The sequence below is a fragment of the Protopterus annectens genome, chromosome 14.part0 (assembly GCF_019279795.1).
Source record: "Protopterus annectens isolate FY-2018-M chromosome 14.part0, PAN1.0, whole genome shotgun sequence".
NCBI lineage: Eukaryota > Metazoa > Chordata > Ceratodontiformes > Protopteridae > Protopterus > Protopterus annectens.
The window spans coordinates 314965960-314989510 of record NC_056748.1 but is presented as its reverse complement, the minus strand read 5'-3'; the positions used below and the strand labels follow the sequence as shown (position 1 = coordinate 314989510).

Below are 23551 nucleotides of genomic sequence, written 5' to 3'. Positions count from 1 at the left end.
TCGTCGGGAATGCCTTTTATTGGAACTATTTCCCTTCTTTACATATTCTTTCTTTCTTATATATTTTTTTGTACAGGTTTCTTCCTATAGATGGTGCCATAGTACCAGTTTCAATGTATGTACTATTTATCAGTGATTTGTATTTAATTCTTTTATTCAAAATTGTTCATAATATATAAGTATATATATATATATTTATGTTTAAGTTTACATATTATGCCACAGATTTCTTATATCTTGATGTAGAAAATTTTTAAACACAGATTTTATGTAGATCAGTAGAATTTCTTGTTGAAAGTATATATATATTTCTTTAAAAGAGTAGTTGAGAGTAATTAATTGTCAGTTAATTAATTAGGCAATTATATTAATGGTATTTAAGGGCTTAGCATAGTGTGTTTTATGTGATCTGATGAAGTTATTTGAAAACGAAAACGCAGTGTGGAGTGTTTTTGGCGTTAATGTGCTTTTGGCACCTTTATTAAATTTTGAACTTCAGTCTGCAGCCTGATTTCCTACAAGTGCTTTTTACTTGGATTTGTGGTTTTTCTGGCACTTGGGCATATTCTTTTTTTTCTACACCCAATACTTCCCTAACACAAAAGCCCATAAGGCAAGCATGTACTGTACCTAATACTTTTGTTAATGGGAACTCCATTGTATGACAAACAGATGCCCCATTCACCTGGTTGCACAAAGAGAAGATAATGGTCAGTTGCCTATTTACAGCCGGGATCTGCAATATCACGCATGCACTCATGTCACAGCACCCCTGGTACTAATATGATCCTATCACAGTCCATGAGGATATAAATGAACTGAGATGTACGTGACTGGACTATATGAAAAAGAGACATAATGTCTCTCTCAATATGTGTGTCACAGACAGGCATGAGCCTTGCACTGAGCAGAATTCTACCTTCACTGAGGATGATGCCACAGTATGAACATAAATTGATTGATTTTAATAACTGATTTTGTTTCTGGTGTCACTCCAGGGGGATCCAATATCTATTAGCTTTGGAAAGCATGTTCAATTTTCCATGCTGCTTTACCAAGGATGAGCTGTACCTCTCGTCCCTAGGTTTTTGGATATTGGCTAAAATGTTATACACTCCCTTATAGCCTTTTCTAAGCAATGCCAAAAAGAGAAAAAAATACCAAAAGAGAGAAAAAGTTCCTAAACAACTATATGGTGTTACTGCTCAATGCTAGGATTCTAAACATAAAAACACACTTTTCAAGCCCCCCTTACTCTGGAGAATATAGACATCTGTGCCAAGACCAAGATTTGGTTTAAAGCCATAGAAACTACTCTAAGCACTGCCAGAGTGCAAGGCTATAGTGCCTTCCACACATTTAGTCCAACAACAGCACAGACTGTTTCCAAAGGTGGAGGTGTTTCAATTTATGTTAGCAACAAGCATACCTCTAGCTTGGTTAAACAGAATAATACCATGGAGATCAACTAAGTGCAAGTCACTATGGATAAGGTCCCTTATCACATGGCTAACTATAGGTCACCATCTATGCCATGTAGTCTCATGATTCTTACTTAAACCTTCTAGAGGCACTCACTATCCAGCCAAACACCCTATTCATGTGTGACTTTAACTACTCCTCTAGAGAATGGGAAACCTACACTGCCTCAGACTCAGAGGCACAACTGTTCCTTAACGTTAACACAGACACCCTGGAAGAGACAGTACAAATTCCAACTGGAGGATCAAGCATAATGGATCTGGTACTCACCAACATGAGAGAGCATCACCCCTCCCCCATGTCACGTTGCCACTTGTGAGGTTGAATTATAAAGCTGTCTGCTTTGAAGTAAAAATCAACCTGGAAATCCCAGATAAACCATTAACAGTTAGGAACTATTACTCCCTGAGTAAATGTCAGGAAAATCCTATTAGGACAGCTGAACTTTATATGGGGTTAATCAGAGTCTCTTTACTTGATGGCAGGTGTGTACCCAAGAAGACTGAATGTTGTAATTAAATCAAAAGGTGCTTCAACAAAGTATTAGTTTAAGGGTGTGCACACTTATGCAACCAGCTTATTGTACATTTTTTTTATATATTTTTTCCCCTAACAGATTTGTTTGTTTTTCAATTGATGTGTACAGGTTATAGGTCACATTAAAGTTGGGAAAAGTATTGAATTTATTTATTGTGGTATCATTTTTTATATCACAAAAAATTGCATTTTAACAGGGATGTGTGTACACTTTTTATATCCACTGTATGTGGAATTATGCACAGAATCCTTATACAAATGTGAATAGCTGCATAGAGGCTGCCTTACCTACTTGAAGTTCACCCAAAACAAGCACTAAAGATAAACCCCACTGGTGGAAACCTCACCTAAACAGGGCATATAATTTAAGGAAAAAATCTTATGGCCAAAATCAGGAGGAACAACTCCCTTAAAGACAAGTGCTTCCTTCTACAATTAAACAAGAAACTAAGAGGTCTAATTAAGTCTAGCAAGGCCAGCTACAAAGCCAGGATAGCCTTGCAAGCTAAGGACAATCAAATGGCCTTCTTCATCTATGACTGGAACCTTAAAATTAACACATAGCAGTGTGCTGAACTGGTGGTGAACAGTAGGTACCACCTTCACCAATCAGAGTGATGTAACAAATCTACTGCCTGATAAATTTAGCTTAGACTTTACCCCCACTCACCCAGAGGTCCTCCAGGTGAAATTCCTTTCAGTATATTTCCCACCCCTATTAGCAAGGACTAAATTCTGGAAACACTCATTAAACCCAAGAACACCACCTGTACAGGTCCCGACAACATCTCCATTGCCTCTGGAACAGTCTAAAACATGACTTATCAGGACTACCTAAGGCACTCTTCAACTACAGCCTCAAAGCAGGCTACATTCCAAGTGAATGGAGCACAACAACAGTCATTACCCTCCACAAGGGGGACCATCAACCAACCCAGGGAACTGTGGACCCATCAGTCTAACAAGTCTAATATGTAAAGCTATGGAATAAATTATCATGGAAATGATAAACAAGGATACTGGCAACTTACAGACACTGGACCCATCCTTATTAGGCTTTGTTAAGGGAAGGTGATGCCTAGTTTACCTGGTAGGCTTCTTTGAGAGGGTCAGCAAGGCAATATACAAGGGTAAAACAGTGCATATTACATATCTTGACCTGGCCAAGGCATTTGATACAATACCCCACTCAGGCTTTTTTGGCAAGCTCTATGAGCTTGGCATAAATTGCTGCATAACTTGTTGTATTGCTGTCTTACTCACAGATAAGACCTGAGAAGTCAGGATCAGTGGCAACATCTCCACCAACAGACTGGTCAGCAGTGGAGTATCCCAGGGCTTCCTGCTTGACCTGCTCATGTTTTGCATCTACTTCTTAGAAGTCAAGGTTAATGTTCAAGGCGTCTGGCTCACCCAGTTCACAGATGAGTGTAAAATTGGAAGCGATTATAGAGTCCTTCCAAGACACCAACATCTTGCAAGAGTATTTAATGTAGACTAGTTTAGACCAGTTTACAGGCATTGCTGTATTCTGGGCTGTGGTGTAGTTCCTGTGTTGTCCATTACCTTACTTGGATAGAAGGAAGTTTCTTTGCTCACCAGTGGGAGTGGGGAGTCTTGAGCAGCCTACCTGTCCCTGTAGGAAGTGACCTCAGCACAAGAAGCTGAAGTAATTGGTTGTTTTGGACCATTTCTAGCTCTTTTGTAGTTCACTGTTTAAAATCCGCGTTTGCACGGCTTTGCACAGTTGTGCGCATAGCGCAGCGCCGGTTAAACTTCTTCTGGCGCCGCCAGGTCTGCTCTTCAAATTTTCCCTTAAGGAAGCTCTACTCTTATTATAATCAGACTACTCACTATATTATAAGCCTAGCACTTGTTCTCAATACTTCTCTACTAAGTAATTACTCTCGTACTAAGTAAAGCACTACATCTACTTACCACCCCTGTGAATATCCACTTCCCTTAAAGGTACAGCACTCCCTTATACTGTTCTAGCATGTCGAGTGGTAGATTACTGGCGTCCTCTCCAGTTCAGCTGGTCAATCTGGGTATCTTGAGACAATGCGACAATTGTCTCATGTACACAGACAACCCTCTCCTCCTCCCAACAAACACAAATACATGTGAGAGATGCAACTATATAGCCAAACTGGAGGCTGAACTCTCTCAACTCAGGGCTGGCATGACCAGACAGGAAGAGATGGTAACCACACACACAACAATCCCAGTCCCACATAGACCTACCACAACTGCAAACCAAACACATAAAAACACAAAGACATACTCGGAGGATCTAATAAAAAACTTACCAAAACAACAGAGGCTCCCAAAGCAGACATCCAAAAATCCACCACCTCAAAACAAAACACATGCAACACATACTTCAATAAATCAGTGTGTCAACCAATCACAGCCCTTAAGGCCAAACACCATGCCTGATACACTAGTAATAGGTGGCTCTATAGTCAGACACACTGATGTCCCGCTGACCAGGTTGAACAAGGAGAGGGTGACTGTGAGCTGTCTATCGGGAGCTAGGATCCGCCACATAACACATGCACTCAAGTCACTCCAAAGCAAGTACAAATATGACTCCGTCATTGTCCATGCTGGTGTGAATGACCTGAGACGTACCTCCATGGACTACATGAAAAGAGACATAGAGGAGCTCTCCGATTATGTAGCCCAGGCTGGTATGACCCTGACCCTGAGCAGCATCTTGCCCTCACCAAGAATGATACCACAATACAAAGACAAGATGATCAGCTTTAATAATTGGCTCAAGTACTGGTGTCATTCTAAGGGGATCCAATGTCTGTCTGCCTGGGATGACATGTTGAACAAACCACGCTGCTTTGCAAGGGATGGCTTACACCTGTCACCACTGGGCTTCCGGATATTGGCTAAGGCTCTTGCCACCCCCATAGTGCCTTTTTTAGGCAAGGCTCAAAAGACAAACCCACCTCCTTAGAAAACAAAAATGGAAAAAAACTAAGGGTAATGCTGCTCAACGCCAGAAGTCTAAATCTCAAGATGCAGGCACTTGATGCACTCCTCAGCATGGAGAACATTGACGTCTGTGCAGTAACTGAAACCTGGTTCAAGGCTCCTGAGAGCACCCCAGCACTACCAGGCTATACCTCGTATCATGCTTTTCGGCCCCAATACCCGGGCCAAACCACAAAGGGAGGGGGAGTGTCCATATTCATCAAGGACACCCACACCTCCAGGTTAGTAGCAACACATGAAGCACCAGAGACCATACAGGTGCAACTAACCATAGGCAAAACTTCTATACAACTGGTAGCATGTTACAGACCACCCTCCCAATCTCAAGAACCCCACTCAGCCTTCCTGAAGACATTGGAGGATATGAATGTATCACAAAATACCATCATACTGGGAGACTTCAACTACCCAAACATAGATTGGGTACATTATTCTAGCCCTCACAAAAGAAAAGCAGCCACACCGGTCCAGTAGCAATCCGGGCAAAAAGGCTCACAATCAGGCACGAATAGTCCACCAACAATTTATTAACGTGTAACAAACTCCAGCAATAAGCACCACACACGTTTTCGTCTCTCAGTAAGACTTCATCAGATAAAACAATTTCCTGTTTCCACACAGTTTAAATACCTTACCCAAGCAATTAATTCATTAATTAATTAGTCAATTAAAATAAAATAAGTCTAAAAACATAATTTCAAAAAGACATTTTTCTAAAAAATGTATATACACTAACACTATAAGCAAAATGTCAATATTGCATCCTGAGTTACATACATCATAGTAACACAAAATAAAAAACTTGAGTAAATAACTTGATAAAAAACTTGATAAAAAACAGGGAACAATTTCAGGTAGCCTATTACATTACAAAATATGCAAAAAATGTGTTTACAAAAAAATATATGTATATATACTGAATATAAAAACTCATTGGGCGTAGTTTATTTTATATACTGCGCCTTAATTTTCAAGTATGGCACTATTGAAATGGATTCATTTAAACCAGGGGATTTGTTTGCTTCCAACAAAATCTGCCAATATGTTTCCTTGTGGGCCAATCGTGCCTCCCATGGGCCCCCCCTAATGTCCTTTTGGACTACCTCTAGGACAAAAAATAGGAATTTGGCATTTACACATGAGGTGGTATGTTTATATAAGGCACTGGTGTTTTTACACTTGGAAATGTCATAAATGTGTTCATATATGCGCCTGGAAAGTAACCTTTCGGTTTTTCCAACGTAAAACGCTGGACATTTTTGACATGTTGCCAGGTAGACTAGACCACCAGACTTGCAATTGTGATGACTCCTTGCTTTAATATCCCTATTTCTGCTTTCCAAGTAAACATGACTGGCTTGCAAAATATACTTGCAGGAGGAACAATGGCCACACTTGAAAGTGCCTGTATTGGTTCTAGAATATTGAATGGAAACATCTTGTTTTTCCAGGGTTTTTTTAATATTCATACCCCTCCTAAATACAGTTTTGATGTCTCTGTCCTTAAAAATGTCTAGATCTGTCAATTCCCTAAACATACCCCATTCATTTTCGACAATGTTTCTTACATGGGAGGCATTTCCACTAAACTCTGTAATAAATGTAAAACTACCAAAATACTGGTCTGTCTTGTTAACTGTCGGACCATCTTCAGTACTAACACCAATTGTACCTAAAATGGGAGCAAATCTGGATGACCTTGCCAAGGTTACCTCCTCTTGCACAGCCTTAATCAGCGATACGGGGTAACCCCTTTCCAAAAATAGATGTTGCAATATACCACATTCTTGGTGATAATCCTCATCAAGAGAGGTCATCCGAGAAATGCGGACATATTGCCCCTTAAGAATCCCCCTTTTTTGAAAATTGGGGTGGGAACTCTGATAGTGTAGATAACCATTGGAAAATGTAGGTTTACGATAAACATTAGATTTAAACCCATAGTCACCCACAGTTATTGTCACATCAAGATAATTAACACTGTGTTGGGAAATATGATGTGTAAACTTTAAAAAGTTTGTAGTAGTATGTATGTAATCAATAAATTTCCCAATGTCATCTACGGGTCCCGTCCAAAAAATACAAATATCATCAAGGAATCTACAATAGAAGTTCCAGAATTTTGAAAAGGGGCTGTCCAAGATGTATTTCTTTTCCCATATGTGCATAACAATGTCAGCGTAAGTGGGTGCACAATTCGCCCCCATGGAAACACCTGTCACTTGATGGAAATATTCACCCAAAAAGAACACGAAATTGTTCTTTAAAACAAGACCCAACAACTCGGTGATAGCATGCACATCATTGTTGGTGATCTGGGGACATTCCCAAAGGGCATCTTCTAACCATTCAAGACCCAGTTCGTGAGGAATAACAGAAAAAAGGTCCACCACGTCAATGGTTAGAAATACCATATTGGGTTCAAATAAATCTGGGGTAACACCACGCAAAAAGGCCCAAGAGTCTTTGAGAATATACTCCTCTCTCCCCCATAACTCCTTCAGTCTCCAGTCCAAAAATTTTGATATGGAGTGGGTCTTCGAACCCTGTGATGCTACTATGGGTCTTAATGGTGGATCCAGGGGGTTTTTGTGCACCTTGGGTATCCCGAAAATGGATGGTATCCTGGGTTCCGTGTTGGAAAGAAAAGTGTAGGTTTGAAAATCAATGACTTCCTGATCCAGCAAGTCCTGAACAACTAGATCTATCTTGTGGTAGGACACATTGATTTCATTCAAGGAGGCAGAGGTGTATTTTTGATGGTCGTGTAAAATGTCATACATTTTACCCTGGTAGACAAGACAGTCCATAATGACCGTCCCCCCACCCTTGTCCGGTTCCATGACCCTTAGGGTGGGATCACCACTAAGTTGTTCAAGGAGTTGTCTTTCTTGGGAAGTTAAATTGGCCACCAAATGGTCCAACCCCAATTCCTTCCTAAACCTCCCCTCAATCCTTTTCTCCAAGTTTTTGAGTTGTGGGTGAAGGGGGGGATTGAAGGTACTTGATTTTTTCAAAAAGAAACCAGGAGTACCGTTGGAATTACCCAATAGATGTTCCAAGTTTAGTTTACAGGTAAAGAGCTTAAGATCTAGAATAGCATGAATTAGATTGCTGTGTTTTTTAGGGACAAATTTGAACCCCTTGGTAAACAACTGAAAACAATGATCCGAGATGACAAAATCACTGTAATTATAAATATGATAGTTGTTGTAGGTATGTAAGGTGTATTGTCCCAATGTTGTAACAACATGCTGGTTATTGTTTACCAATTCTGCCTCTGGTTTCTCTTCCACCCCCAAGTGAACCCCCCTCCCCCTCTCTGTGCTAGGGGGGCTCATTCTAAAGGGTGACAATTGTTAGGGGGTTGCTGCCCTTGCTGACGTATGCGTTCTGACCTACGCAGAGCTGGTTCCCCATCCCCAAATACTTCATGGGTTTCACCATGGGGGGATTCAATGTTCCTATGTTCCTCAGGGACGTCCCTGGAAGGACTGTAAGAAGAGAAACCCTGCTCGGGGTCTTGATGGTAAGATTGCCATTTAAATGGAGGAGGACTAGGGTATTGTCGCCCCTGTTCATACTCTAACAAATCCCTTCTTAGTTTCTTATATTTACGGTTCAACACTGTTTCACAATGTGAATCCACATCCCTTCTAATTTCATGACATTTGCCAGAGTCAAATAACAAATCGTCAGACATGCGTTTAAAATATACAGAAATGTCCTGTTGTAAAATAGACAGTTCCTCGTTGTTCTTTTTAATAATTGCTTTCACAATATTATGCCCACATTGGTCAAAGGCCTCAATGAGGTCTTTGTGAAAAGAACTCCCTGGTATAACCTGGTATAACATTATTCTAGCCCTAATACCCTAGCCCAAAGGTTCCTGGAATTCCTAAATTCAAATGCACTGGAACAACTAATCACCTCTCCCACTAGGGGAGATAATATACTAGACCTGATCATCACAAACATGGGGACAAAATGATCCACACCGGAAGTATACCCCTCACTAGTGAGATCTGACCACAAACTAATCACCCTGGATATGCATATCCCACCTCCACCCCCAGCACAAAAGACCACAGTGAAAAACTTCTCAAAAGCAGACTTCACTCTTCTTAAGACTGAGATGGTATCCTTTAAGCCCACTGTGCCAGTGGATACCACATCACACAATGCCGAATCCTTCACAAATGCTTTCTATGGACATCTCCAAGAATACATGGATCATGCAATCCCAAATAAATCCAAGTCCCTCTCCACCAAAGGCAAGCATCCTGTCTGGTGGACCTCAGCCATTAACAAATTGTATAACAAAAGAAGGAAGCTACTGCACGTCAGAGCAAAATCCCATGAAGGGAAGACATCTCTGATCAACATTAGCAGAAAACTACGTTCTCTCATAAAAACATCCAAGGCTAACTTTGAGAGAAAAATTGCTAAGGACACTAAAGATAACCACAAAGCCTTCTTCAGCTATGTTAGAAACCTGGGCGGAAACCCTCAGATATGCTCAGACTTGGTTCACAACAACAAAAAATACACTGAACCCACAGATATTGCCGACATTCTGGCTGACAGGTTCAGTGCAAACTTCTCTCCTCCCTCACCCCCAAAAGAAGAAATACTTATCCCAGCTGAATGTAACCTCCCTGTCATCTCAGATGTCCAAGTGAGAACCGCCCTAAACAAAGCTAAAAACACAGCATCAATGGGACCTGACGGTATCCCGGGTTGCATGTTACGTGAACTCCAAGAGGAGCTAAACCCACACATAAAAATGCTATTTAACCTTAGCCTTACTTCGGGATGTGTACCTGAACACTGGCGTACAGCAACAGTGGTCCCACTCCACAAAGGGGGTGCCTCTAGAGACCCTGGAAACTACCGCCCCATAAGCTTAACCAGCCTGGTCTGCAAAGCTATGGAAAGAATCATTATGGAACTCATAAACAGAGACATAGGGGACCTACAGACACTTGACCCCACCCAGTTTGGCTTTGTAAAGGGCAGATCCTGCCTTTTGAACCTGGTTGTCTTTTTCGAAACAGTCACTAGAGCCATTGATGAGGGCAAAGCAGTCCATACAGCCTAGCTGGACTTGGCTAAGGCCTTCGACACAATACCCCACTCAGGCATCATAGATAAGCTCAACAGCTTAAACGTAAACCCTTATGTCACTAGATGGGTTGAAAACTGGCTAAAGGACAGAACCCATAAAGTTAAAATCGCTGGAGCAATGTCAGACTCAAAGCCAGTCACAAGTGGTGTCCCACAGGGATCTGTCCTGGGACCCATCTTGTTCGGCATTTATTTCTCAGATGTTAAAGCAAACATGGGAGGGCTGTGGCTGACAAAGTTCGCAGATGACTGCAAACTAGGTGCCATAGTTGATACACCAGCGGACACATACATCCTACAAAAAGGCATCACAGAAACGGACAACTGGTGCTGGAGTCACGGCCTTAAACTAAATGCCAAAAAATGTATAGTCATCCCCTTTGGGAAAAACAAAGTACCCACAAATTATCACATAGACAGCAACCCACTGAGTACGGAAAAAGTAATCAGAGACCTAGGGACCCAAGTCGACAGCGACCTCTCATTTGACACCCACGTTGCCAATGTGGTCAGAAAAACATTCTACCTTGCACACCTCATCATGAAGGGATTCACATCCAGATCCAAGGATGTCATTGTACCCCTATACTCCTCCCTCATCAGACCCATGATTGAGTACAATGCCCCATTTGGTATGTACCTCACCCGGCATTTGCAACAGCTGGAGAGACCACAAAAGTACCTCACCAAGAGGATCAAGGGTCTCCAACATATGTCTTATTCTGCCAGACTAAAGAAATGTCAGCTCTATTCAGTAGTATACCACCTGCTCAGAGGTGATCTCTGCCTGACATACAAGGCCCTGTCCAATCAGGATCTGATGGACATGCTCCACCTCAAAAAATCCAAATCCATCAGGACCATGAGAGCTAAAGACTTAAACCTCGGCACAAGTATGAATAGGACATGCTGGAGGGATAGATTCATAACCCAGAGGCTTCCCATGCTTTGGAACAAGATCCCAGTTCATATTAGGTAGAGCCCCTCACTGACTCTCTTCAAGAGAAATCTTAATGAGTGGATGGGAGATCGTAAGTTTACCCCAGGGGTCACATCTGTGTCACTGCTAGACAGGGGCACAGTAAACTAATTCTATTATATAAGGGGACCTTCATTGTGTCACTACTAGACAGAGGCACAGTATTCTAAATTTATTCTGTACATTTTTTGTACCATTTCATGGGGTGGCAAAAGCCACATCACTATGGCTAGGCTTACAAATGCCCCAGGGCAGATAGCCTAGTACTATACTATGAAACTATGAAACTAAAAGTGACTGGTGCCAAGGCCATGGCCAAAAATTCAGTGCCAGAAATACAGCATAATACCATGTGGGAAACTGTCAGCACAAGTTAGTTACTCTGTTACTAAAACATCCTTTAATAGTTGACCCATTAGCAAGGGATCTGGAAACATATGTAGACAGCAGTCCGACCTTTGACACACATAGCTAAGATAGTAAGCAAATCATTCAATGTCTTGCAACTTATACGGAAGGGTATAGCATCCAGGTCCAAGGAAGTTTTAGTACTAACCTACTCAGCCCTTATCAGACCCATCATTGAGTCCAATGCCCCCTTTGACATCTACCTAACCAGACAATTGCAACAGCTGGAATGCCAACAAAGGTTTCTCACCAGGAGAATTGAGGGCATGAATACCCTGTCCTACAATGATCACCTAAAGACTTTGTTTCTGTATTCAGTTGCCTACAGGCTGCTCAGAGGTGATCTTTGCCTGTCTTAGAGGGTTCCTCAGACACAGCCCTAATGGATCTGTTGCACATGCGAAAAACAAACAGCAAAAGAAACACTAGATATCAGATAAACAGAGCATACTGGAGAGACAGATATCTGTCCCAAAGGATCTCTGAACTAAAGAATAGTCTCCTCGTCCATGTAAAACCAAGTTTATCCTATTCAAATGAATCCTTGACAACTGGACATGAAATCATAAATATGCCCTTGGTCTGGCCCCGTTTCCCTTATGGACATAGGCTGTCAATAAGAAAATTCCCCCAGTCTCTTAGTTACTCCTCTACTAACATGTCCACCCATATAGATGTCCATGATATTCAAGATCCAAATCAGGTTCCTGGACTAGACTGGTAAGAAAGGGCCCAAGTGGTTATTAGCCTAGTAACAACCTATGAACCTATAAAGCAACTTGAAAAATAAAGAACTGCAAAACAATATTGTGAACCATTTCCTAGAGTGATATTAAAACAATTTTGCATGAACTTTTGCCTCATTACCACTGACTTGACGGAGGATCATGTTGCATATACCCCAGTTTCTTACATGTACTTACTCTGAGATATCATTGTTTTATTTATATATATATATATATATATATATATATATATATATATATATATATATATATATATATACACACACACACACACACACACACACACACACACACACACGTGTGCATGTGGCTAATCATATATTCACACTGTCAGCCTCAATATTTTGAGGATTATACTTATGCTGTAGCAATGTTAACAAGATTTGTAGTTAAATTGAGGCAGTTTGTTTCTTCCTTTTTAAGTACTCTGGTTTATAACTTGAATTAAGTAAAATTCTAATGGGCTTGGATCATGTTATTTGGCTTCAATATGGAAATCACAAAAGATTAGCCAACCATTTTGGGTTTTAGTTATGTGCACAACTTCAGGCCCCTGTTTTCTATACTGTAAATCAAAATTTCAGTTTAGGCATATCACAGATGAAGAAATTAGAATGCATTTCACAGTAAACCCATATTCTGCAAATTTGTTTGTTTGTGTCTTTTGGCTTTTCCTGGTTAGGGGTCGCCACAGCGGAACTCCGGTCCACTAATGATTGGCAGTTGATTTTTACGTACTGGCTTGCCAGGCCTGATGCACAACCTTCAACGAAGGCACGCCCATTCACGTATGTCTCCACGCAGAAGACGGTCTAGCTGAGAATTGAACCGGACAGCGTCTTACTGTGAGGCGACAAATTCAAGGAAGCACATTCAAATTAATTTTCATTGTGCTGAATATTAAATTTAAGAATGAGCATATTCTAAATGATGAATTTGATACAGATTATAAAATTGGAAGTAATGGATCTAACAGACCTTTTCAGATTAGTTAGTTTTGACACTGCCTATTAAGCTTACAAAATAACAAGTTGTAGTCCTTTGTTAAAAATGGAGTCATGATCTAGCAGGATTGTTTCTTTATTATACATAATACCTGTTTATGCACTAACGAATGTAAAATATCAGTTCCCAACAATATATTAGTGTCATGCATATAAATGACATTTTTTTTCTCTTGAGAAGCAGATACTTTTCCCCCATAACATATTAAATACTATCCACAAAAAAAATGAGGAAGGAGCTATTATAAATCATTCTTTGATAAAAAAGACAGATAATGCTCATTACTTATTGTATATGCCCTGTTTGAGAACAAACTTTAAATCGAGTTAAACACTGTTTTTATTGTTTGCTTTTTAATATTTCTGAAGTCAGTGTCAGTTTTACATTCTTTAGTTCCAGCTGGATTTCCTCTACTGACATGCATGAAAAATAACAGAAAATGTACTAGGACTGTTAAATGAAACTAGATTTAGGTGGAAGCAACTATCCTCAGTGGATTATTGTTATGTTTTTGTCATTATCTATTCTATAAGTATGCCATTAAATTCATAACGTTTATCACAAAGTGTTCACTATCTATACACTTTGTATATACTTTCTGAATTCAAGAATATCCCTATCACAATGCGTGTGCTATCTATTCAGTTAGAAAGGTTACACTAAGTGCCACATAGTACACACTTTGTGGCAACCTTTATGTGACAGTTCAAACAAAAGTAATTTATTCTTGAATATCTGCAAGAACCGGAGAATAGGAAATATATAGCTTGTTCACTGATTTCATTCTCTTCTTTAATTTTCAGCTCCCATCAATGCAACAACACATCCTGCAGGTATGTAGATCATTCTATTTATTTAATAAGTCCACGTTGTTGACTGATTTCATCCCACTGGGACTGTGTCCCTTTCTGTGGAAATAATGTAGGAGTTAAGAATGTAATAAACAGAGCAGGTAGATCAAAATAAGGGTCAGACCTATAAAGCAACTGCAAAACTATATATGATAATAAAACAATTCCACGTGTGGTTTTGCCTCATAAACATTGACTTAAGGGAGGATTGTGACTTATATATCCCAGTGACATACATATACTAACTCTGAGATAGTTGAAACTCAGGTTAAGAGGAACAATCCTAGGTATCATAACCTCAGACTTTATATAGTGATGTAGGATAAATGCCTCTGTTATCTCCAGCCTGCCATATCATCAAACCATTTGTCTTCTTTCAGAATCCTATAACCACCCTAGATGCAAGGTGTTGGGAGCATGCTTAGTTGAAGCAGATGGATCATTAATTCCATTTCAATTAATTTCTGAATCTCGGTACAGAAATGAATGTTCGTACATTTTGTTTTAGTACTGAAGCACTTCAGCACTTTATGTATAAGTTGTAGCAAGTGATTTGCCACAGTTCTAGTTCATAGTTCTTATGTGATTATTGTGCTAATGACCACGGAGGGGCCTTTTTAAGCCTAGCCATGATTTGCAAGGTGAGAATCAAACCCTGTACCTTGTGCCTGTGAGGTAAACCTCATTATCATTATGCCAACCCCCAATCCCTAAAAGTAAACCTTGTATCTGTAAGGTAAACACCTTAATCATTATACCAATTCCCAACCCCTAAAAGTAAACCTTGTATCTGTAAGGTAAACACCTTAATCATTATACCAATTCCCAACCCCTAAAAGCAGATGTCCTTTTTTCAGCTGAATTGAGGTGTGAAGTGTAGAAATGGGACCTGAGTTTTGATCACTAAGCAATTTGTGGGCCTTTTTTTTTTTGGGATCCTCAACAGTTAAGGAGCAGTATGCCAGATTGGGGAATGGAACCAGATGCTATCTGAGTGCATAAGTACAATTCAAAAGCACACCTTCTATATTTTTATTATATACAAAGCAATTACTAGAATCCTAATACCCCTGGACATTCTCCTGAGACAGATGGGTGTGTTGTCTCCAATATAATAAACTAATGCTTTATCCCTGAGGACTGCCTATGGGGTAAATTTCAAATCATCTATAGACAATGAATTCTTAAGACTTGGAGTTTTGGATTAGTAATTCAAAGCTGATGCCATGAAAAGGCTTTGAGATAGGTTCATAGGTTCATAGGTTCATACTAGGCTATCTGCCCGAGGGCATTTACAAGCCTAGCCGATTGTTTTGTGGCTTACGCCACCCCTTTAGTATGGGGAACTATACCCATTATTTTGCTGTGCCTCTGTCGAGCAGTGACACTGAGGTAATCCCTGGGGTATATCTGCGATCTCCCATCCATTGGTCAAGATTTCTCTTGAACAAGGCCAGCGAGGTGCTCTGCCTCACATGTACCGGGATTTTGTTCCACAGCATAGGGAGTCTTTGGGTGATGAATCTATCCCTCCAGCACGTCCTATTAATAGCCGTGCCGAGGTTTAAGTCTCCCGCCCTTGTGGCTCTGATGGATCTAGATTTTTGAGGTGAAGCATATTCATCAAATCTGGGTTTGACATGGCCTTGTATGTTAGGCAAAGGTCACCTCTGAGCAAGGTGCGACTGAATAGAGCTGGAGTTCTTTCAGTCGGGCAGCATAGGACAGATTTTTGAGACCCTTTATCCTTTTGGTGAGGAACTTTTGTGGCCTCTCCAGCTGCTGCAAGTGTCGGGTCAGATACATTCCGAATGGGGCATTGTACTCAATCATTGGTCTGATGAGTGATGAGTAAAGGGAGACTATGACCTCCCTTGATCTAGATGAGAATCCCTTCATGATAAGGTGGGCAATGTAGAAGGTCTTCCTAACTACTTTAGCTACATGGGTGTCGAATGACAGACTACTATCAACCTGGGTCCCCAGGTCCCTGATAACTTCTTCTGTGCTCAGTGGATTGCCACCTATTTGGTAGCTAGGGGTAACCTTGTTTTTCCCGAAGGGTATGACTATGCATTTTTTGGCATTTAACTTTAGGCCGTGGCTCTGGCACCAGTTATCCGTTTCTGTGAGACCCTTCTGAAGGATATCTGTGTCAGATGTGTTTTCTACTATGGCGCCCAGTTTGCAGTCATCTGCAAACTTTGTCAGCCATAACCCTCCTGTGTTTGCTTGTACTTCGGAAAAGTAGATGCCAAACAAGAGTGGGCCCATAATAAATGTCATAATAAATATACTTCTAACTTCATTTAGTACTTTTAGAATGTAGGCAAATATTTTAATTAGATTAGACAAGCTGCTTCCTTTCTTCAACTCAGGTTTCAAGTTAAAAGTCAAACCTTGTTCATGTAACCCATCAGCTGTAGGTGCAACAACCAATCGAGTATTTTTGCTGGAGGGCAAATGGGGGAAAGTAGATCTGAAGCCATCTTGCCCTGTGTGGTTGCTGCCTTTATGCAGGATCATTGGGACCTTTTACCAGAGCAAGGGTAAGCAATGAAAATGAGCATGAGATATGAAGAGGTAAGTGAGGGGAAATCATAACAATGTCGGAAAGAATACTGATTAAGTAACGAAGGTTTCTACATGAGAAATCAAGTTGTGGATCAACAAGACAGATAACTACAAAACAAAATACGCTAAATCTTTTTTAATGAAGAAATGCCCCTTCCCAAATACGCAGACTGTTCAGCAGAGATAAGACATGCAGCAGACATGGGACCATCCAAATCTTTCACCTGGACTGAGACACTGATCTCAAAAGGCTGAAGAACTGCAAATTAAGAGGTCCTCAATCCCCATGAGGGCACCAATGGGAATGAGTTTGGGCATGTGTGTTACAAATCTTATGAGCTGCTGGATTAAGAAACAAAATGGCATGGATGTACGGACAAAAAATACCTTTCAGTCAAGTGAAGATGCATTCCCTGTCCATTCAGTCCCACCCCTCCTGTAAGGAGCAGAAGCCTACAAAGAGTACAGTGTATGTGTTGTGGACAGTAAGTACTCCATAGATGTGCAATGCCTCAGGGAAAATGCCAGCATGACTGACACTTTATTCTTCCACTCAGACTTCCTTCAAAAGAAGATGTGAACATGCCTGTTGAGGCTTGTTCAAGTAACAAATCACTGTCAGACATATCAAAAGTATCAGAAGTCCTTCTTGAAACTTTGATACAGTGGTATGAAACTGTTTCTTTAAAGTACTTCAGTGACCATAAAATTCAAAAAGCATCCTACCATACAAACAGCATCTTGTATCAGATGGGGGGGTCATCTAAAACTAAATATAAATGTAAACTACAACAGTCAGAGATTCTCAGCAACATTTTAAAGCAAACCAATGGAAGCAATACTATACCGTTATGAGATTCAAACCTTGTTTGGACTGTAAACACAAAAATCATCAAGAAACTACTCCTGAACAACATTCTGTACGGCAAATTGCAACTGCTCCTATTAGACCAACTCAGCTTAATGGTTCCAACTAGGTACATTCTGCTTCCCCAACACAGTCTCATATCTTTTCTAGTGATCACAACACATGCTCAAAATATTGTCTGCAAAACTAGCTAAAATCCAATGGTCAGTCTTTATAACAAGAGAATTTAAACACCATGACCCTTGCTCTGGTTGAACATGGCACTCTCCAAATGAACATGTGTAGATGTAATACTGCTTAATATATGAAACCTCTAGAAAAGGATTACTCATCAGACCAAGACAAACTACCTTAAAACCCACCAAACTAAGATTATAAATAATTAAAATGGTTTCTGATGGAACATTAGCAACTTTTTAGGCAGGTCAACAGCAGACCTCTTCTTCCCTGAATTGAATATCATGGCCAAACCCTTATGAAATTTTATGATGTAGTCAATTCATATGGCAACCTGTGCATATTTATATCACTCCTCAGCTTTTGTGTATGTCAACAATGAATCTGTCTGAAGGTTAGCTTAGAAACTATTCTTTGACATGCATAAGGTTTCTATCCATGAGTTCATGTTACGGTAACTGTCCAACTTTGGTGAAACTGAATCAGGTGGCCTCAGACCTAAGTTCCTTAAAATATCTGAAACCTTTATTCTTGTGCTTCTCAAGTCCATCATTACCTTCTCACTAGCCAGTTGGCACTTGTACTGACCTGCGGAAGTCACACCTCTCAATGTCTGGATTTTTTACTCATATTTTTAGTCTGTTCCTCACATAATTTGTGGTTTTATGGCAAATCATTGAGTACTGAAGTCACTAAAGAATGACATAAATTTGAGTTTCAGAATTTATATTCTTCAGAAAATGCATGCTAATGCACAAACCTGTAACTCTAGCAACTTTCTAACTTTAAAAGTGATGAAACGTGGCCAAAGCTAAGAACTTTAATTAACCAATATCCAGAATGGTGGAGAAATGGAACTCAAACTGTGTTTAAAACAAAGAAATGTTTAATACATCACACAGCTAAAAACACAGCGATTTAAACACTTTCTTCCTCTTACAAATCGAGACTTCTTCAGAATAAAACTCACAATTTGACCAGCTCTTAAATAAAGCCCTCAGTTTAATGACTTGAAAGGAATCCACTCATACAAAAGGTACTGTACCTAAATGAACTTACACAGCAGCTTGTATGAGTTTGGCGTTGAACAATGTGAACCAAGTTAAGCAGTTGCATTGAACATTGACCATTTGATTAACAAACACTACAGCTTCAACAACAACACTCAACAAGTGCACCAAAATGAACTAAATGCGAACATTTCACTAAGGGAACTGATTTTTAAGTTAGAAAAAAGTTATTGAGATTAGAAACCTTGTAACTGGACAATGATTACCTTTCTAAGTGTTTAGAGCTGAAAATAGTTCAGGAAGAGCTCCGGCTTTCTGAATTTCCATTTGGTTTAAAATATACAGATTTTATATACCAGGAATTAATTGAAATGTTTGACCAGCATGGTTTTGACTTAATGAACAAAATCATTAGGTTTAGTGACATGAACAATGGTACTTTAATAGCCAGAATAGAAGTTTTAAATGTAACTATAAAAAATTATTTAATTTTTGATCAGTGGAAGAGGTTTTATAACAAGCGTTTAGGTGGTACTGACTCAAAATGTGTCAAGGCATTGGAGAGAAAACAAAAGAAAATAGCCAGGGACATGCAGCAATATGCAGACAAAAAAGCCTATCCTACAAAACCTTATGATAGTGTGAATTTGGAGACAGAAAACAGACATACAGGTGACTCTGATCAAAAGGTGAGGACTCAATAAGGAGAAATAGGTATTGAACATTCCAGTAATAATAATAATAATAATAATAATAATAATAATAATAGGAAGAAGAAAAGTTTTTTTTTCTGAAGGACCAAAAGAATTTTTACAACACAAGGAAAAAAATTCCACAGGACCCAGATCAAACGACAGCACAGGGGAACAACAGCTACATAAAGGGATGGTTCAAAAGGGGAAGCAAAGATAATTAAGAAAAATGATGCTGACCACTCATTAAATGGGTTTAGCATTTACAACTATGCAGACATGCACTAAAGATCAACATGACTCCTGACTTTGACTGTGGAGATTCCCCATACTTTATTTAATATAACAAATATCTGTTATTCAGAAAAGAAAAGGTGAGGGATGAAAGGCAGGTGCTACAATGGCCCTCATCCATCAGTATGTTTCCCAAGCTATTCCCCCCTTTTCCAAACCATTTACAGTTTGCATGGACAAGTGACAGCCTACTAAGCAAAACTTCCTTGTAAATTATGTTATCAAAGTAAGTCCTGCGTTTGACGAGCTGATTACAAATTAAATAAATCCCAGCCCTATTCATGCAAGTGAATGCCATTCAGCCAGTAGAAGTCAAGATCAAGTTTAAACAAGTCAGGACGACCAACCACGGCTCTCCCATGAAACAAAAAAACTTATTCTTACTAGAAATAAAGTCTGGGCCTCATGGAGATCCCACAGAAATAACCCTGATTTTCTACACTTCCGTCAGCTTAGAAATTTAACTAAAAAGGCAGTAATATCTGACAAAAAGAAATTCTACCTTGAACTACAACAAAATAATATTAATAATTCTAAACTCTTCTGGCCTTCAGTCAATAAACTCCTCTCCCCAGGAACCTCTAAAACACCTTCCCCAATTAATGCTGACCCTGATACCCCTCAACAAACTGCAGATGCTTTTAACTCTTTCTTCACTGAAACTATACAAGCTCTTGCTAAACAACTAAATGCCAACAACTTCTGCCCACCAAGTAACCTAACTAACTCCTCCTTTAAATTCTCTCTACAACCTATCTCTACATCTTACATTTACAGACTCCTTCTCAAACTAAAACCTTGCACCCCCTCTGCTGACAAGCTCCCTTCACTATTTCTTCAAAAGGCTGCCAAGGTCATCGCATATCCTATATCTATTCTCATAAATAGGACCATCAAAGAAGAAATCATTCCTGATATCTGGAAGGCCTCTCATATCATCCCACTTCATAAAGGTGGAAATTCCAATGACTATTCTAACTATAGACCTATTGCTCTCCTCTCACCCTTGGCAAAAATTATGGAGAAATGTATCCATCATCAACTTGTACAATATCTCTCTCTTCACAACATTATAGCAAACTGTCAACATGGTTTTAGACCACATCACAGTACTACTACTGCCTTGCTTTCCTTTGTAGACACTATTAATCAGAACCATAACAACAACTTACTCTCTTCTGCCCTCTTCATTGACCTCTCTAAAGCATTCAATATGGTCAACCACTCTTTATTAATTAAGACTCTTGAATCTCTCTCTTTTGATACCTCAGCCATTAAATGGTTTAATTCCTATCTCACAAACAGAAAACAGGCAGTTCTATGGGATAACCACATTCTTCTTTTTTGCCTGTTTCTATCAGAGTTCCTCAAGGCTCTATCCTTGGCCCACTTCTCTTTTCCCTCTTCATTAATGATCTTCAAACAATAATCCCTCAAGCTACTTGCATTCAATATGCCGATGATTCTACGCTCATCTGCTCAGCATCTTCCACTCCTAAACTTATCTCTCTTACCCAAAATGTCTTTAATACCGTAGAAACATGGTTCTCCAGTCGACTCCTCTTACTAAATGCTAAAAAAACTAAACTTCTTCTCTTTACCCCCACTTCCAGGACCTCCCCCTTAAACTTCACTATCTCCTCCAACAGTGCCACTGTCATCTCACCTGACTCTACAACTAAACTGTTAGGTATTACCATTGATAATAATCTCTCTTTCGACCAACATATTAACAACTCTATAAAACTAGTCAACAGAAAAATAGGATCCCTGTATCGAATTAGACCATTTCTTACACCAGCTACTAGAACTAGGATTGCTCACTCCCACCTTATTTCTACTCTTCTTTATGCTTCACCCATCTTTACCACCCTCAAGAAAAACAACCTTAACAAATTGGCAACCTGCTACAATAACATTGCTCGCTTCGCTACCGGTAACCCCTACAGAACCCATCATTGTCATAACCTGAAACTACTAGGCTGGCTTGAAATTCAAAACTATCTTGCTATCCATCAACTCATTCTGGCCCATAAAATACTGTACCAACCTAACAACACCCCTATACTCTCCCAACTCATAATCCCCTATAACAATCTAAACTCTCTCCGCTCTTCTAGCAAACTCTTGACTAGTTCTACAAAATCTAATAATACTGCTGGTGACTCCCTATTCACCAATTCTGTAGGTACAAAATGGAATTTGTTACCTACTAACATAACAATGATTTCCTCTCTGCCTCTTTTCAAACAAAATATTAAATGACACTTCAAAAATCACTGGCTTTGTTCCTGTTGTAAACCTGATTAACTTTCCACTAGTACTACTTACCTTAGACTATCTCTCTCACTCTTGTTTCACTCTATTCTCCACTGGACTTTTCTTTTCTCCCCTTTCATCCTCTCCTTGCTTCTTTCCCTGTTAACTATCTTAACTTGCTTTCTTCTCTTAAAACCCCTTCATATTCCGTACCCCTTTCTTATTGTTCCACTTTTGTTACCTACTATCCTTGTATCTTTATCTTCAAGTATTTTTATTCCTGTATAATGTTATTTGGAATTTCTCTGTGTGTGGTAGTAATTGTGTGGTAGTAATTAATTCATGTTATACTAATTTATTAGAAGAGTTTTGAAGAATTTTGTTGTTTTATTATTACTAACCTGATTACTAAATGTTTTTATTGTTATGTATGTTGATTTTTATGTATGTATTAATTTTTTACTTCTGTGGAGCTTTTCTCCTCGGGCCTCTACTGAAAATGGAAATATCTCCAGCTAGACTAGCCCGGTCAACAAATGTAAAATAAAATAAATAAAATAAAAATCACAGAAAAGTCCAACTAACTGGCAGCTCTGGCTATTTTATGGTTTAGGAAATGTCTTGTAACTTTAATGTTCCTTGCGTGCAGACTCCAAGCCAAGTTAATAAGGCAATATTAAAGACCATACCATAAGTACTGGGGAATTTCTGCCACAAAATAATTAGACCAGCCAAATTTTTACTAAAAATAATCCTTTTTGGAATATAACAAAGATCACTGCCTCCCAAATAGATAACTAATGCCACTGTTATGCTGTTGAAGGTGACCAAAGTCTCCGTTGCTGGCAACAACTGAAGCCAAGATAGTCCTGGGTATCTTAGCTAAAGGACTGAGACCAAAATTAATTCCAAAAGGTCTGATGAAATATTTGTAGGCTGCTCTGTAGATGAAAGAGTGACCAATGACCAATAGCAAGTGCGGACCTAGAAAGAACATAAATTTTAAATAACTGATATAGCTTAGAAAAGCATCGGATTTCCATCTACTTTTGTATTTTCTCAGTTTTACTATATACCCATCCGCAGTTAAATCAGACACTCTCCTTATTCTAAAGGAGTGAGAGGTGTAACCTTTGTGATTGATATCCTGGCAAATCAATGCATTTCTCCTCATTGCATTGGCATCTGAGGGTGATACAAGCTGACTACTAAATTGCCTAAAAAGCAGATCTTGTGGCAAAACTTCACGTGCCATATTTTGAAGTGCAGTTATTGGACAGGAATCCAAAGTTTCCAACATCTGTAGGGAGATTTGCTGGCCACCACTTTGATCAGTTTTGGATTTTGTTAGCCAAATAACAACATGCATATTAGTTACCATAACTTCAGGCCAACAAAGAGATTGAAGCAATCCATTAATTCTTAAAGCCCTTGTGTAAGGCCAAAATTACTAACTTGTCCAAAATACAAGTGAATTAAAGTCTCTGACTGATTTCATTACCTCTCTTATTAATATCAGCAACTAGAATCTCT

The 23551-nt window shown here is 39.4% G+C and overlaps 1 protein-coding gene across 1 annotated transcript in view; it reads left to right on the top strand.

Moving 5' to 3' along the window:
- The window catches only part of LOC122788658 (deleted in malignant brain tumors 1 protein-like), a 1289564-nt gene that overhangs the window by 362110 nt on the left and 903903 nt on the right, over window positions 1-23551 (top strand). Inside the window, exon 11 of the mRNA XM_044055554.1 lies at window positions 14097-14126. Within this exon, the coding sequence (XP_043911489.1) occupies window positions 14097-14126 (30 nt within the window). The remainder of the gene's footprint in view (window positions 1-14096; window positions 14127-23551) is intronic.